Source organism: Dendrobates tinctorius, unplaced genomic scaffold (genome assembly GCF_039654945.1).
Source record: "Dendrobates tinctorius isolate UK_male_01 unplaced genomic scaffold, ASM3965494v1 ptg000135l, whole genome shotgun sequence".
Lineage (NCBI taxonomy): Eukaryota > Metazoa > Chordata > Amphibia > Anura > Dendrobatidae > Dendrobates > Dendrobates tinctorius.
The window spans coordinates 4086494-4099696 of NW_027361803.1; the positions used below are offsets into that span (position 1 = coordinate 4086494).

At 44.8% G+C, this 13203-nt stretch overlaps 1 protein-coding gene across 1 annotated transcript in view; it reads right to left on the reverse strand.

The window, feature by feature from the left end:
• DCC (DCC netrin 1 receptor) overlaps positions 1-13203 on the reverse strand; it is a 1068191-nt gene that overhangs the window by 114594 nt on the left and 940394 nt on the right. Inside the window, exons 19-20 of the mRNA XM_073543872.1 lie at positions 12164-12271; positions 6098-6292 (exon numbers count right to left, since the gene is read on the reverse strand). Of these exons, the coding sequence (XP_073399973.1) occupies positions 6098-6292; positions 12164-12271 (303 nt within the window). The remainder of the gene's footprint in view (positions 1-6097; positions 6293-12163; positions 12272-13203) is intronic.

Here is a 13203-nt window from a genome sequence, read left to right on the forward strand (position 1 = left end):
CTGTGGTAGCCAAGCCGCTCCCAGTACATAGGGCATGGACAGTGGCATTATGGGGACTGCTGCGGTGGGCGCTGAGTCTTGCGGTGCCCTGGAGGCAGCGCCGCTGGCTGCTGGTTTCAACGGCGCTATGGGAGCCGCAGCTGCGCTGGGCCCTGCAGCTTGTGGCGCTGTGGGGTTTGCAGTGGTGTCCGCCGCGGCGTCTGCTCTTGCTTCAGACATTCTCTTCCCCCCCAGTTAACATTTGGCCAGGCCCTGAGTTGTGCTGGCTTACCGGTTACCACTCCACCGGCTGGATGATCGGGGATGCCGGGGCTACAGGCCTCGGCTTCTCACTTCTCGTGCGCTGGCCTCTTCCCGCGCGGCACTTCACTTTTTCGTGCTTTTCGGCTGGCTCCGGCCATGACGGCCCACCCCTCTTGCTTCCCGCGCGCGCCAAGCAGCGGGGTAATGGCGGCAACTGTACGAATGGTTTTTGGCACAAAACACATCCTCTGGCACACAGGACCCAGGGGGTACCGGGCTCCGTAGATCCTGTTTGCAACGCCAAAATGGGTCGCCCTCCCAGGGCTGTGGGGTACTCGGTACCGGGCTGGTCTCTCAGAGGGGGATGTCACAGCAGCGATGACCCAGTCCGTGGCCCTGGGCGCCCATGTAAAAGGGATGAAGTGATGGAATAAAGTTTATGAGTGAATGATTCGTGATGCCACCTGTGGTGTTCGGCAATGAAGATGTTAAGCCGACGTTGCGGACAGATCCTCTGGGACAGATGGTGTGGTGCAGCAATGATGTTGTAGTCCCAGGGCAGAGTAGATGAAAAGGATGGGTGTTGAGGAAGAGGGTGTAGTGTTTGGCACAGAGATGTAGCAGTGCTGGAGAGTTTGCAGGAAGAAGGCAAGGACACAACAGGGTGCAGTTTCTTTACCTTTACTTTGCTTGGCAAATGCAGTCCAGGGTCCAGATTACAGATGGCACAGGAGCTGGTTAGCCTGGAAGCAACTCAGGAATCTCTCTATGCAGATGGGTTGTGTAGTCTCCTTCCTAGCGCTTATCTTTAGGTACTTGCAGTACTGTGTTACACTGAAGTTCCACTTCCTTATTTTCTTTAGAACTCCTTCATATGGCAGACAGCTGTAGCCTTCCTCTTCTGGCTCACACGTTGCTGTTGTGCCTCCGAGTCTTATGTGGGAATAGAGCATTTACAGCTTCCTATTCCTCCGGTTTCTGTTGCAGGACCATCAGTGTCCATACAGCCTTGGAGACCGGGCTCCAGATCATGCGCTACAGCTGGGAATGAGCCTGAACTCTCTGCTCAATCTCCCAGCTCTTCTCACATCCACACACATTGCCCTCCTCACACGAACTCCTCATTTCCCCTTCCTGGCCCTCAGAGAGTAGCTCTTCCCCCCTAGTTTTGGTTCAGAGCTCCCTCTGCTGGCCTGGAGTGAGAACTGTGTTGTGTGTTGTGTTCAACTGCCAGAGAGATCCTTTATTGCTTCCAAGCATGACAACACACTCCCTAGGAGGAAGGTAATGCCACTGTGGCGACTATATTCCTGGGGGCACCACAATAATACTGCCACGCACATCCCACACAAAACTGCCACATACTACCATGATAATATTGGCTAATAATACCATGTTAATACTGTCATATACAGCCCACATAATACTGCCAAATAATACCATGTTAATACTGCCACGTACATCCCACATAATACTTCCACATACTACCATAATAATACTGCCAAATAATATGATAATACTGTCAAATACAGCCCACATAATGCTGCCAAATAATGCCATAATCATATTGCTACGTACATCCCGCATAATACTTCCATATAAAACCATGATAATACTGCCTTATTCAGTCCACATAATACTGCCATATAATACCATGGTAATACTGCCAAATTATATCATGATAATCTATGCACAGAGGAAAGCAATCCGCACTGCTGCTACACCTGAACCTGAACATACTACTCACAGTACCATAGCGCTGTCAGCATCTGTGCCTGGACCTTCGGGTGCCCTCCCAGGGAAAAACGGAGCCAATGGTCCGTGCAGAAGAAAAGAAGAGGGTGGCACTCACAGTCCTATAAAATCTGATATTTATTGAAACATCATTAAAACATCCACGGCAGGGGAGTTACATGTGGAACACATGGACGACGTCAATGGCCGTTTCGCGCTTTTGCGCTTCTACGGGTCCTGGATATTATAGGACTGTGAGCGCCACCCTCTTCTTGTCTTCTGCACAGACTATATATCATGATAATATTGCCATACAGAGCCCACATAATACTGCCTTATAATATCATAATAATACTGCCACATACAGCCCACATAATACTGCCATATACTTCCATGATAATCCTGCCAAATTATATCATAATACTGTCCTATAGTGCTCACATAATACTACCATATAATACCACGATAATATTGCCATATCCAGTCCACATACAGTAATACTGCCATATAATGCCATGATAATACTGCCATTTACAGCCGACATGCAGTAATACTGACATAAAATACCTAGAAAACACTTCCATGTACAGCCCGCATAATACTGCTATATTCAGCAGCACATAAAATTCTTTCTTTATACAGTCCACATGATGCTGACGTATAATTCCAAGATAATAATACTATCTACAATCACATATGTTTTTAATCACATAGTCTTGCAATGTCTTTATAATGCTGCTTAGATGATACTGACATTTCATGCCAAGATCATATCGCCATATACAGCACACATAATACCACTATGTAATGCCAAGATATGTCTATATACAGCCAACACGATGCTGACATAAAATACCAAGATAATATTTCTATATACGACACACAGAATGCCACCATATAATGCCAAGATTATATTTTTACTTGATACTGACACATGATGCCGAGATAACATTGCCATACACAGCTTAAGTCATACTGTGTAATTTTGACATGAAAATACTGCCATATGCAACCCACGTAATACCTCCATATTATGCCAGGATGTTACAAGATGTTGTCACATAAGGCTAAGATAGTACTGCAGTTTAATACCTCCATACAATACTACCACATAATACCAAGCTAATACTGCTACATACCATTCACAGAATACTGCCGTATAATGCCAAGATACTGTATAAAAATATATATACAAGTCACATAATACCGCAACATAATGCCAACATAATACTGCCATATACAGCTCATATAATACTGCAAATAATAACGATATGAAAGGGCATTGACGAGCACGCTGTTGGTTTCATGTACCGTTTAAACTACAGAGGCTCAAAGTGGGGACGAGTTCAACGACAGCGAGCTCCGACCTGATTATGGATTCTCAGATCCGTGAAACGGAGTCCAACATTCCGCTCTTTGTGATGGGTATTTATTAGTGAGAAGGAAAAGAACCACCCTGACATTAGTATGGATTCCAAGGACTTCACAGGGTTCTGGCACCTTATATGTGGCGACAGGTCTCAAGCTGCGGAACGATTGACTGTAATAAATTATTACATGCCATATGGGGAACGACATCAAACATTCACGTCCGGTCGGAGCAGCGAACAAGCACCTAATGACGTTACATGGCTGTTACTGGAAATTTATTTATTTTCCTTTTTTAAAAAAAAAAAGATTCTTACCCTTTTACTAAGCTTAGGATTAAAGCGATCTAAATGGTCATCACTGCATCTCAAAAGCACATTTTATACATTATTTTTGGGGCTAAAATAATTTTTGCAATTGGTTTTCACTAAAATTGCTGCCTGCTGGCTCTATGTTTCACCGCACAATCAAGTTTCACGTGATCTGCGGTCACAGAGGAGCTACAAAAAAAGGCAAATAAAAGACAAAAAAGACAAATAAAAAGAGCTGGAAACTCTCATATTAGTCAGTCAGAACAAGCTCACTGATGGATTCTTAGTTAGCTCACTCTGCAGCCTGCAATAGACATAACTACACAGAGGCTATAAAAGGTAAGCGGCGCAATATTTGTACTGAAACCCAGTTACAAATTGTTTTTTAGTCAGCAATTCAATGTGAACCTGTCAGAGGTTTTCGCTGTGTAATCTGAGAGAAGCATGATATAGGGGATGTGCCTCTTACTAGGCTGTGTTTTGGTGCTTCAATACAATCAGTGTTTTATCAGCAGGAGATTATCACTGCAGGAGTAGGTGTATCGTGCCTCCTGGCCCAGCCACGCCCCCACTACTGATTAGCAGCTTTTTGTCACTATACAGTGTACACAGAAATCTGCCAAATCTGCAGTAGAGGGGTCAGTACAGGGAACATATCATAGAGTCAAACAATGCAGCCAAAGCCTCCTCCTTTTGTTCTTTCTGTAGTAGAAGGGCAAGTACTATGTATAATTCATAGAAAAATGACACTTAATAACAATGGGGCATCTGGGAGGCTGTTAGACAACTGGCTGCAGCAGAAACTTCTCCCCTCTGCCCTAGCTGAAACAGAAGGGACAGTACTAAATAGATTCCATATGGCAAGCCACACATCAAATAAGGGGTCTTTAGTGAGGCTATACGACAACTGGCTGCAGCAGAATCCTCCCTCTCAGTATTGTCTGCATTAGGGAGCTTTGATCCAGTGGATCCCATTCCTTAAATTACATGGCGTAAACCAATGCCAAAATAAATATAGTGTGCAGAATTGACCCAAAAACTAGATTCCCATAGAGAAAAACAAACTCTAGGACCTTATGTAGTGGTTTGGAATGCCTGGCTCAACATTGCCTATGCTCCGGCTCATTTGTTTAGTTTTGCTGCAGATTTTTGTACTTTGTACTATCAGGGGCATGACTTCCTCTTATTGAGCTAGGCGTGTCATCTATATGTCCTTCCCATGGACAGGTGTCTGAACAGTCGGCCTTGGGTTCTGCCCTCATCTAGATTGGGGTTGGCTGACACGAGATGAGGCCTTACTACTAGAGATGGGATAGGATCGTTCTGATGGGTTCACCTTGTTGTGGTGGGATGGCTTTTACCCTTTTTTTAATAAAAATAGTGTTAACTAAGCACCTTATGATATTTACTTGTAATATTACTATTTACTTACTACATGGTATTTGCTCTTTTTTTCTTAGGTTTTGCCAGTGAAATGATGACAGTGTGAACATGTTCTTACACATTGTACATAATTAAACTTATGCTCTGGCTCATTTCTTTGGTTTTGATGTAGCTTTTTGTACTTTGTACCAACAGGGGCATGACTTCCTTTTTTGGAGCTAGGCGTGTCATCGATATACCTTCCCAAGGACAGGTGTGTAAACAGTCGGAATTGGGTTCTGCTTTGACCTCAACTAGATTGGGGTCGGCTGACACGACATGAGGTTTTACTACTAAAGACGAGATGGTATCATTCCGATGGGTTCACCTTGTCGTGGTGGGATGGCTTTTAACCTTTTTTGATCAAACTAGTGATGAATAAGTCCCCTATGTAATTTACATGTAATATTACCATTTACCTACTACAAAGTATTTGGTCTTTTTTTTTCTTGGGTTTTGTCTGTGAAATGGTGACAGTGTGAACATTCTCTTACACATTGCACGTCTATCAACTAATGGTCTGGCTCATTTCTTTAGATTTGATGTAGTTTTTTGTACTTTGTACCAACAGGGGCATGACTTCCTTTTTTCGAGCTAGGTGTGTCATCGATATACCTTTCCATGGACAGGTGTCTTAACAGTCAGACTTGGGTTCTGCCCTCATCAAGATTGGGGTTGGCTGACACGAGAAGAGGTTTTGCTACTAGAGATGGGATAGAAACGTTCTGATGGGTTCACCTTGTCGCTGTGGGATGGCTTTTACCCTCTTTTGATCAAATCTATCCTAGCTGTGAAAAATCCGGTGATCTGGAAACTCGGTCTTTTTGCATCTCACTTGTGTTTTGCTTAAGGGAATGAAACATCAAACAGCTTTGGAAGCAGTAGAAAAGTTTACTTTTTTCACTTTTTCACAGTTTCTGACTTTATCCATCATGACATTACATCTCCCCCTGTGACTAATTTAAAATAGTTAAAATAAAGAAGAAAATAATGAAAAATTGAATAAAATGAACTCGTACCTTTGGGAGTTCTAAAAGGAATTGGGTCGGAGAGGGGCCCCAATCCTTTGGCATTACGAGCCTGTATCCTGAAATAATAAGCCGTATCTAGGTTGAGGTCGAGGATCTCATGAGTGAGTCTGTCACCGCCGATCGTCTCCATTACCCAGTCATCTATCTGCAGGTTCTTATCCAGGGTATAAAACAGGATATACGCTAAAAACACAAACAAAAGTATAGATTGTGACAGCTTTAGGCAAACATTTTAAGCCCCAATGAATTATGAATGAGTCCGAGCCTTGCATTATGTATTTGTAGCCGCAGTATCAACATCATAACGCATTATTCTTTCCATGTGGTAAGTGCCAGCTTCCGTCACTTCTAATTATGATGAACCGTGCCGTCGGTAACCTTGTTGTACATCTTCCGGGATTTTTCATTTACAGGTTTCCTTCCATGAAACTAAAAGTCTAAACCACAGTCGAGCTCCTGCCAGTCAAAGCAGGTGATTACTAGTAATTATATTTGGCAGTCTGGAGTCATTTCACCCCTACGAGCCCTAAATTCTTCCCTTATATAATCTAATGTTCCTCGGCATCGCTCATTTCTGGGGAGAAGGGCTTGTTATTCAATAGGGTTACCGACATACAGATCCTTTATTTTCCATAAACACATTCTGATAGGAGAACATTTTGAAAAAGAGAAATTTTTTGTGATACTCTGTTTGGAGATGTTTATGCTGGATGTGTCTTTGTGGCCACCTAGTGGTTCGGATGTGAATTGTCAGAAAAAGGTAATTGCTTCCTGAGGAAAGGAAGTCCTAACCAAATTCATGAAAAGAGTGGACACATCAGACGTTCTCCTAATATCGTTACATGACATATTAGTCTTGTTTTTACAGTCCTCTTAATAACTGATTTGATTTATGTATTGCAAAGAAAGGTTTAGAGGAACAGGATCTGCATCCTATGGTTGTTCAAGGATCACTTGCAGCATGGTGGCTCTATGGTTAGTAGTGGCTTAGAGGTTATTGGTGGCTTGGTGGTTATGGGTGGCTCAGTGGTTAGCAGTTGCTCTGGTTAATGGAGGCTTGGTGGTAAGGGGTAAAATGATGGCTAGGCTGAATGATGGTGTATGGAGGCTGAATGATGGTGTATGGAGGCTGAATGATGGTGTATGGAGGCTGAATGATGGTGTATGGAGGCTGAATGATGGTGTATGGAGGCTGAATGATGGTGTATGGAGGCTGAATGATGGTGTATGGAGGCTGAATGATGGTGTATGGAGGCTGAATGATGGTGTATGGAGGCTGAATGATGGTGTATGGAGGCTGAATGATGGTGTATGGAGGCTGAATGATGGTGTATGGAGGCTGAATGATGGTGTATGGAGGCTGAATGATGGTGTATGGAGGCTGAATGATGGTGTATGGAGGCTTAATGATGGTGTATGGAGGCTGAACGATGGTGTATGGAGGCTGAATGATGGTGTATGGAGGCTGAACGATGGTGTATGGAGGCTGAATGATGGTGTATGGAGGCTGAATGATGGTGTATGGAGGCTGAACGATGGTGTATGGAGGCTGAACGATGGTGTATGGAGGCTGAACGATGGTGTATGGAGGCTGAACGATGGTGTATGGAGGCTGAACGATGGTGTATGGAGGCTGAATGATGGTGTATGGAGGCTAAATGATGGTGTATGGAGGCTGAACGATGGTGTATGGAGGCTGAACGATGGTGTATGGAGGCTGAACGATGGTGTATGGAGGCTGAATGATGGTGTATGGAGGCTGAACGATGGTGTATGGAGGCTGAACGATGGTGTATGGAGGCTGAACGATGGTGTATGGAGGCTGAACGATGGTGTATGGAGGCTGAATGATGGTGTATGGAGGCTGAAAGATGGTGTATGGAGGCTGAACGATGGTGTATGGAGGCTGAATGATGGTGTATGGAGGCTGAATGATGGTGTATGGAGGCTGAATGATGGTGTATGGAGGCTGAATGATGGTGTATGGAGGCTTAATGATGGTGTATGGAGGCTGAACGATGGTGTATGGAGGCTGAATGATGGTGTATGGAGGCTGAACGATGGTGTATGGAGGCTGAATGATGGTGTATGGAGGCTGAATGATGGTGTATGGAGGCTGAACGATGGTGTATGGAGGCTAAATGATGGTGTATGGAGGCTGAACGATGGTGTATGGAGGCTGAACGATGGTGTATGGAGGCTGAACGATGGTGTATGGAGGTTGAATGATGGTGTATGGAGGCTGAACGATGGTGTATGGAGGCTGAACGATGGTGTATGGTGGCTGAACGATGGTGTATGGAGGCTGAATGATGGTGTATGGAGGCTGAACGATGGTGTATGGAGGCTGAACGATGGTGTATGGAGGCTGAATGATGGTGTATGGAGGCTGAACGATGGTGTATGGAGGCTGAACGATGGTGTATGGAGGCTGAACGATGGTGTATGGGGGCTGAATGATGGTGTATGGAGGCTGAATGATGGTGTATGGAGGCTGAACGATGGTGTATGGAGGCTAAATGATGGTGTATGGAGGCTGAACGATGGTGTATGGAGGCTGAAAGATGGTGTATGGAGGCTGAACGATGGTGTATAGAGGCTGAACGATGGTGTATGGAGGCTGAATGATGGTGTATGGAGGCTGAATGATGGTGTATGGAGGCTAAATGATGGTGTATGGAGGCTGAATGATGGTGTATGGAGGCTGAACGATGGTGTATGGAGGCTGAACGATGGTGTATGGAGGCTGAACGATGGTGTATGGAGGCTGAATGATGGTGTATGGAGGCTGAATGATGGTGTATGGAGGCTGAACGATGGTGTATGGAGGCTGAACGATGGTGTATGGAGGCTGAACGATGGTGTATGGAGGCTGAACGATGGTGTATGGAGGCTGAATGATGGTGTATGGAGGCTGAATGATGGTGTATGGAGGCTGAACGATGGTGTATGGAGGCTAAATGATGGTGTATGGAGGCTGAACGATGGTGTATGGAGGCTGAATGATGGTGTATGGAGGCTGAATGATGGTGTATGGAGGCTGAACGATGGTGTATGGAGGCTAAATGATGGTGTATGGAGGCTGAACGATGGTGTATGGAGGCTGAATGATGGTGTATGGAGGCTGAACGATGGTGTATGGAGGCTGAACGATGGTGTATGGAGGCTGAACGATGGTGTATGGAGGCTGAATGATGGTGTATGGAGGCTGAATGATGGTGTATGGAGGCTGAACGATGGTGTATGGAGGCTGAATGATGGTGTATGGAGGCTGAATGATGGTGTATGGAGGCTGAATGATGGTGTATGGAGGCTAAATGATGGTGTATGGAGGCTGAACGATGGTGTATGGAGGCTGAATGATGGTGTATGGAGGCTGAATGATGGTGTATGGAGGCTGAACGATGGTGTATGGAGGCTAAATGATGGTGTATGGAGGCTGAACGATGGTGTATGGAGGCTGAATGATGGTGTATGGAGGCTGAACGATGGTGTATGGAGGCTGAACGATGGTGTATGGAGGCTGAATGATGGTGTATGGAGGCTGAATGATGGTGTATGGAGGCTGAATGATGGTGTATGGAGGCTGAATGATGGTGTATGGAGGCTGAACGATGGTGTATGGAGGCTGAACGATGGTGTATGGAGGCTGACCGATGGTGTATGGAGGCTGAACGATGGTGTATGGAGGCTGAACGATGGTGTATGGAGGCTGAATGATGGTGTATGGAGGCTGAACGATGGAGTATGGAGGCTGAACGATGGTGTATGGAGGCTGAACGATGGTGTATGGAGGCTGAACGATGGTGTATGGAGGCTGAATGATGGTGTATGGAGGCTGAATGATGGTGTATGGAGGCTGAATGATGGTGTATGGAGGCTGAATGATGGTGCTTGGTGGCTGTGTGATTTTGCACAGAAGCTGTATGTCACTCTGGATGGTGTATGAGAGTCACAGGGCTGGATGACAGTGCACGGAGATTGCATGGCAATCTGAAGGCTGTATAATGGTGCACGGTGGCTATATGACAATTTGAAGGCTAAATATTGGTGTACAGAGGCTGTATGAAGGTACAGTTATAGCCAAAAGTATTGACACCCCTGCAATTCTGTCAGATAATACTCAGTTTTTCCTGAAAATGATTGCAAACACAAATTCTTTGTTATTATTATCTTCATTTAATTTGTCTTAAATGAAAAAACACAAAAAGAATTGTCCTAAAGCCAAATTGGATATAATTGCACACCAAACACAAAAAAGAGGGTGGACAAAAGTATTGGCACTGTTCGAAAAATCATGTGATGCTTCTCTAATTTGTGTAATTAACAGCACCTGTAACTTACCTGTGGCACCTAACAGGTGTCAGCAATAACTAAATCACACTTGCAGCCAGTTGACATGGATTAAAGTTGACTCAACCTCTGTCCTGTGTCCTTGTGTGTACCACATTGAGCATGGAGAAAAGAAAGAAGACCAAAGAACTGTCAGAGGACTTGAGAAACCAAATTGTGAGGAAGCATGAGCAATCTCAAGGCTACAAGTCCATCTCCAAAGACCTGAATGTTCCTGTGTCTACCGTGCGCAGTGTCATCAAGAAGTTTAAAGCCCATGGCACTGTGGCTAACCTCCGTAGATGTGGACGGAAAAGAAAAATTGACAAGAGATTTCAACGCAAGGTTGTGCGGATGTTGGATAAAGAACCTCGACTAACATCCAAACAAGTTCAAGCTGCCCTGCAGTCCGAGGGTACAACAGTGTCAACCCGTACTATCCATTGGCATCTGAATGAAAAGGGACTGTATGGTAGGAGACCCAGGAAGACCCCACTTCTTACCCCGAGACATAAAAAAGTCAGGCTGGAGTTTGCAAAAATTTACCTGAAGAAGCCTAAAACGTTTTGGAAGAATGTTCTCTGGTCAGATGAGACAAAAGTAGAGCTTTTTGGGCAAAGGCATCAACATATAGTTTACAGAAGAAAAAAAGAGGCATTCAAAGAAAAAAACACGGTCCCTACAGTCAAACATGGCGGAGGTTCCCTGATGTTTTAGGGTTGCTTTGCTGCCTCTGGCACTGGACTGCTTGACCGTGTGAATGGCATTATGAAGTCTGAAGACTACCAACAAATTTTGCAGCATAATGTAGGGCCCAGTGTGAGAAAGCTGGGTCTCCCTCAGAGGTCATGGGTCTTCCAGCAGAACAATAACCCAAAACACACTTTAAAAAGCACTAGAAAATGGTTTGAGAGAAAGCACTGGAGACTTCTAAGGTGGCCAGCAATGAGTCCACACCTGAATCCCATAGAACACCTGTGGAGAGATCTAAAAATGGCAGATTTTGTGTTTGCAGTCATTTTCAGGAAGAAACTGAGTATTATCTGACAAAATTGCAGGGGTGTCAATACTTTTGGTCACAACTGTATAAAGAGACTGTATGGCAATATACTGAGGCTAAATGGGGGTCAAGAGGGTGTATGACAATGCTCTGAGGCTGTATGACAGTCTGGTGGCTGTATGAAGGTATAAGGAGACTGTATGGCAATATACAGAGGCTATATGGAGGTCAAGAGGGTGTTTGGACAGTCTGGAGGCTGTATGATGATGTACAGAGGCTGTATGACAGTCTGGAGGCTGTAAGATAGTACATGGAAGCTGTACGATGTACACACAGGCTTCGTCACAGTGTATGGAGATTTTATGTCAGTGTATGTATGGAGACTGTATGGCATAAAGGCTGTATGACAATGCATGGAGGTTGTATGAAGGACCACATCCTCCGTGTGTCGCCATGGGGCTACATTGGGTGAGGTATGTATGGAGGGGCCTCCTCTAGGAAGCAGTGCCCTTTTATACCTGCACACAGATTACATCCAGTGGACAATGAGCGTCTATGGACATTAGTTCTTATTGTATCATAGACTTCTATCCAAAATGACAACATCATATTTCATATCCGTTCAAAACAATCCAATCAAAACCAGTTTTTATAATGAGAAGAGAAAGCTAAATAGAGAAACATGCGGTATCCAAAAAAAAGGTGCAGAACAAGCAAATTACCAGTAATCTTGCCGTTGGCTTCGATCGGAGGCTGCCAGCTCACTGTAACAGCTCGAGGCTTCCTTTCCCTTGTGATGACGGTTAAATCCTTCGGGGCAGATGTTGGAGCTTAAATTGTGTAAGATAAAAAAAAAGAAAAGAAACGCTTGGCTGTGAACGAGGTGTAAATTAACAGTACGACATCTAAGGCGCTGATGGAAAGTATCATCCCAGCAGAGACAGTAATAATCGGGGGAGGCTCACACATCGAATTATGACATCCTGACGCTTTCTTGCCCCAGAGTTTGGTATTCGTAAATTAGAATACAACTCTGGTCGGGAAAGTAAGAAGTGACGCTGAAGTCTGTGGTGGGATTGTCTTTCCCAGGGAGTTATAGAGAATGGAGCGCCTCCCGATGATGCGTTATAAAAGTATTAGATGCCTCACTGGGGTGCCAGTGATCATTGCTTTCCAAGAAGCCATGGGCCGAACGCATTAATATAAGAAAGATGAGGTGGCTGTGAAAAGTCTCTATATCTATAGTGGGGGTATAATAAAGGGAATCTAACCCCCTGGATGTATATGACCTATTAATATGGGCATACAGGTAATAGAAATGTTACAGTAGTCCTACCTGTATGCCTCATATTAACGGTCTTGTTGCCCAGAAATGTTATATTCTTTCCCCCTGTCCTCATTAAAACAATACCCCCCTCCCATCAGCGTCAGTTATAGCCCCGGAATCCCGCACCTGCGCCCTGCACTCCCTCCACAATACATACCTCATCCTCCCTTCTGTGTGCGCTACATTCAGGGATCCTCTGTGCAGGTGAGTCACTGTGACCTCCGATGTGCACCCCGATAATATGTTCTCCCCACTTCCTACCTGCACAGTCATTGCTAGGAATCATGTGTACATGGTGATGACTATGCAGTGAGGACATGGGGACAGCACCTTATCCGCGAGCACAACAGAGGTCACTGGAGCGTAAGTCACCTGTGCAGAAGATCCCTGAGTGCAGTGCAACCAGAAGGGAGGATGAGGTATGTATTGTGGAGG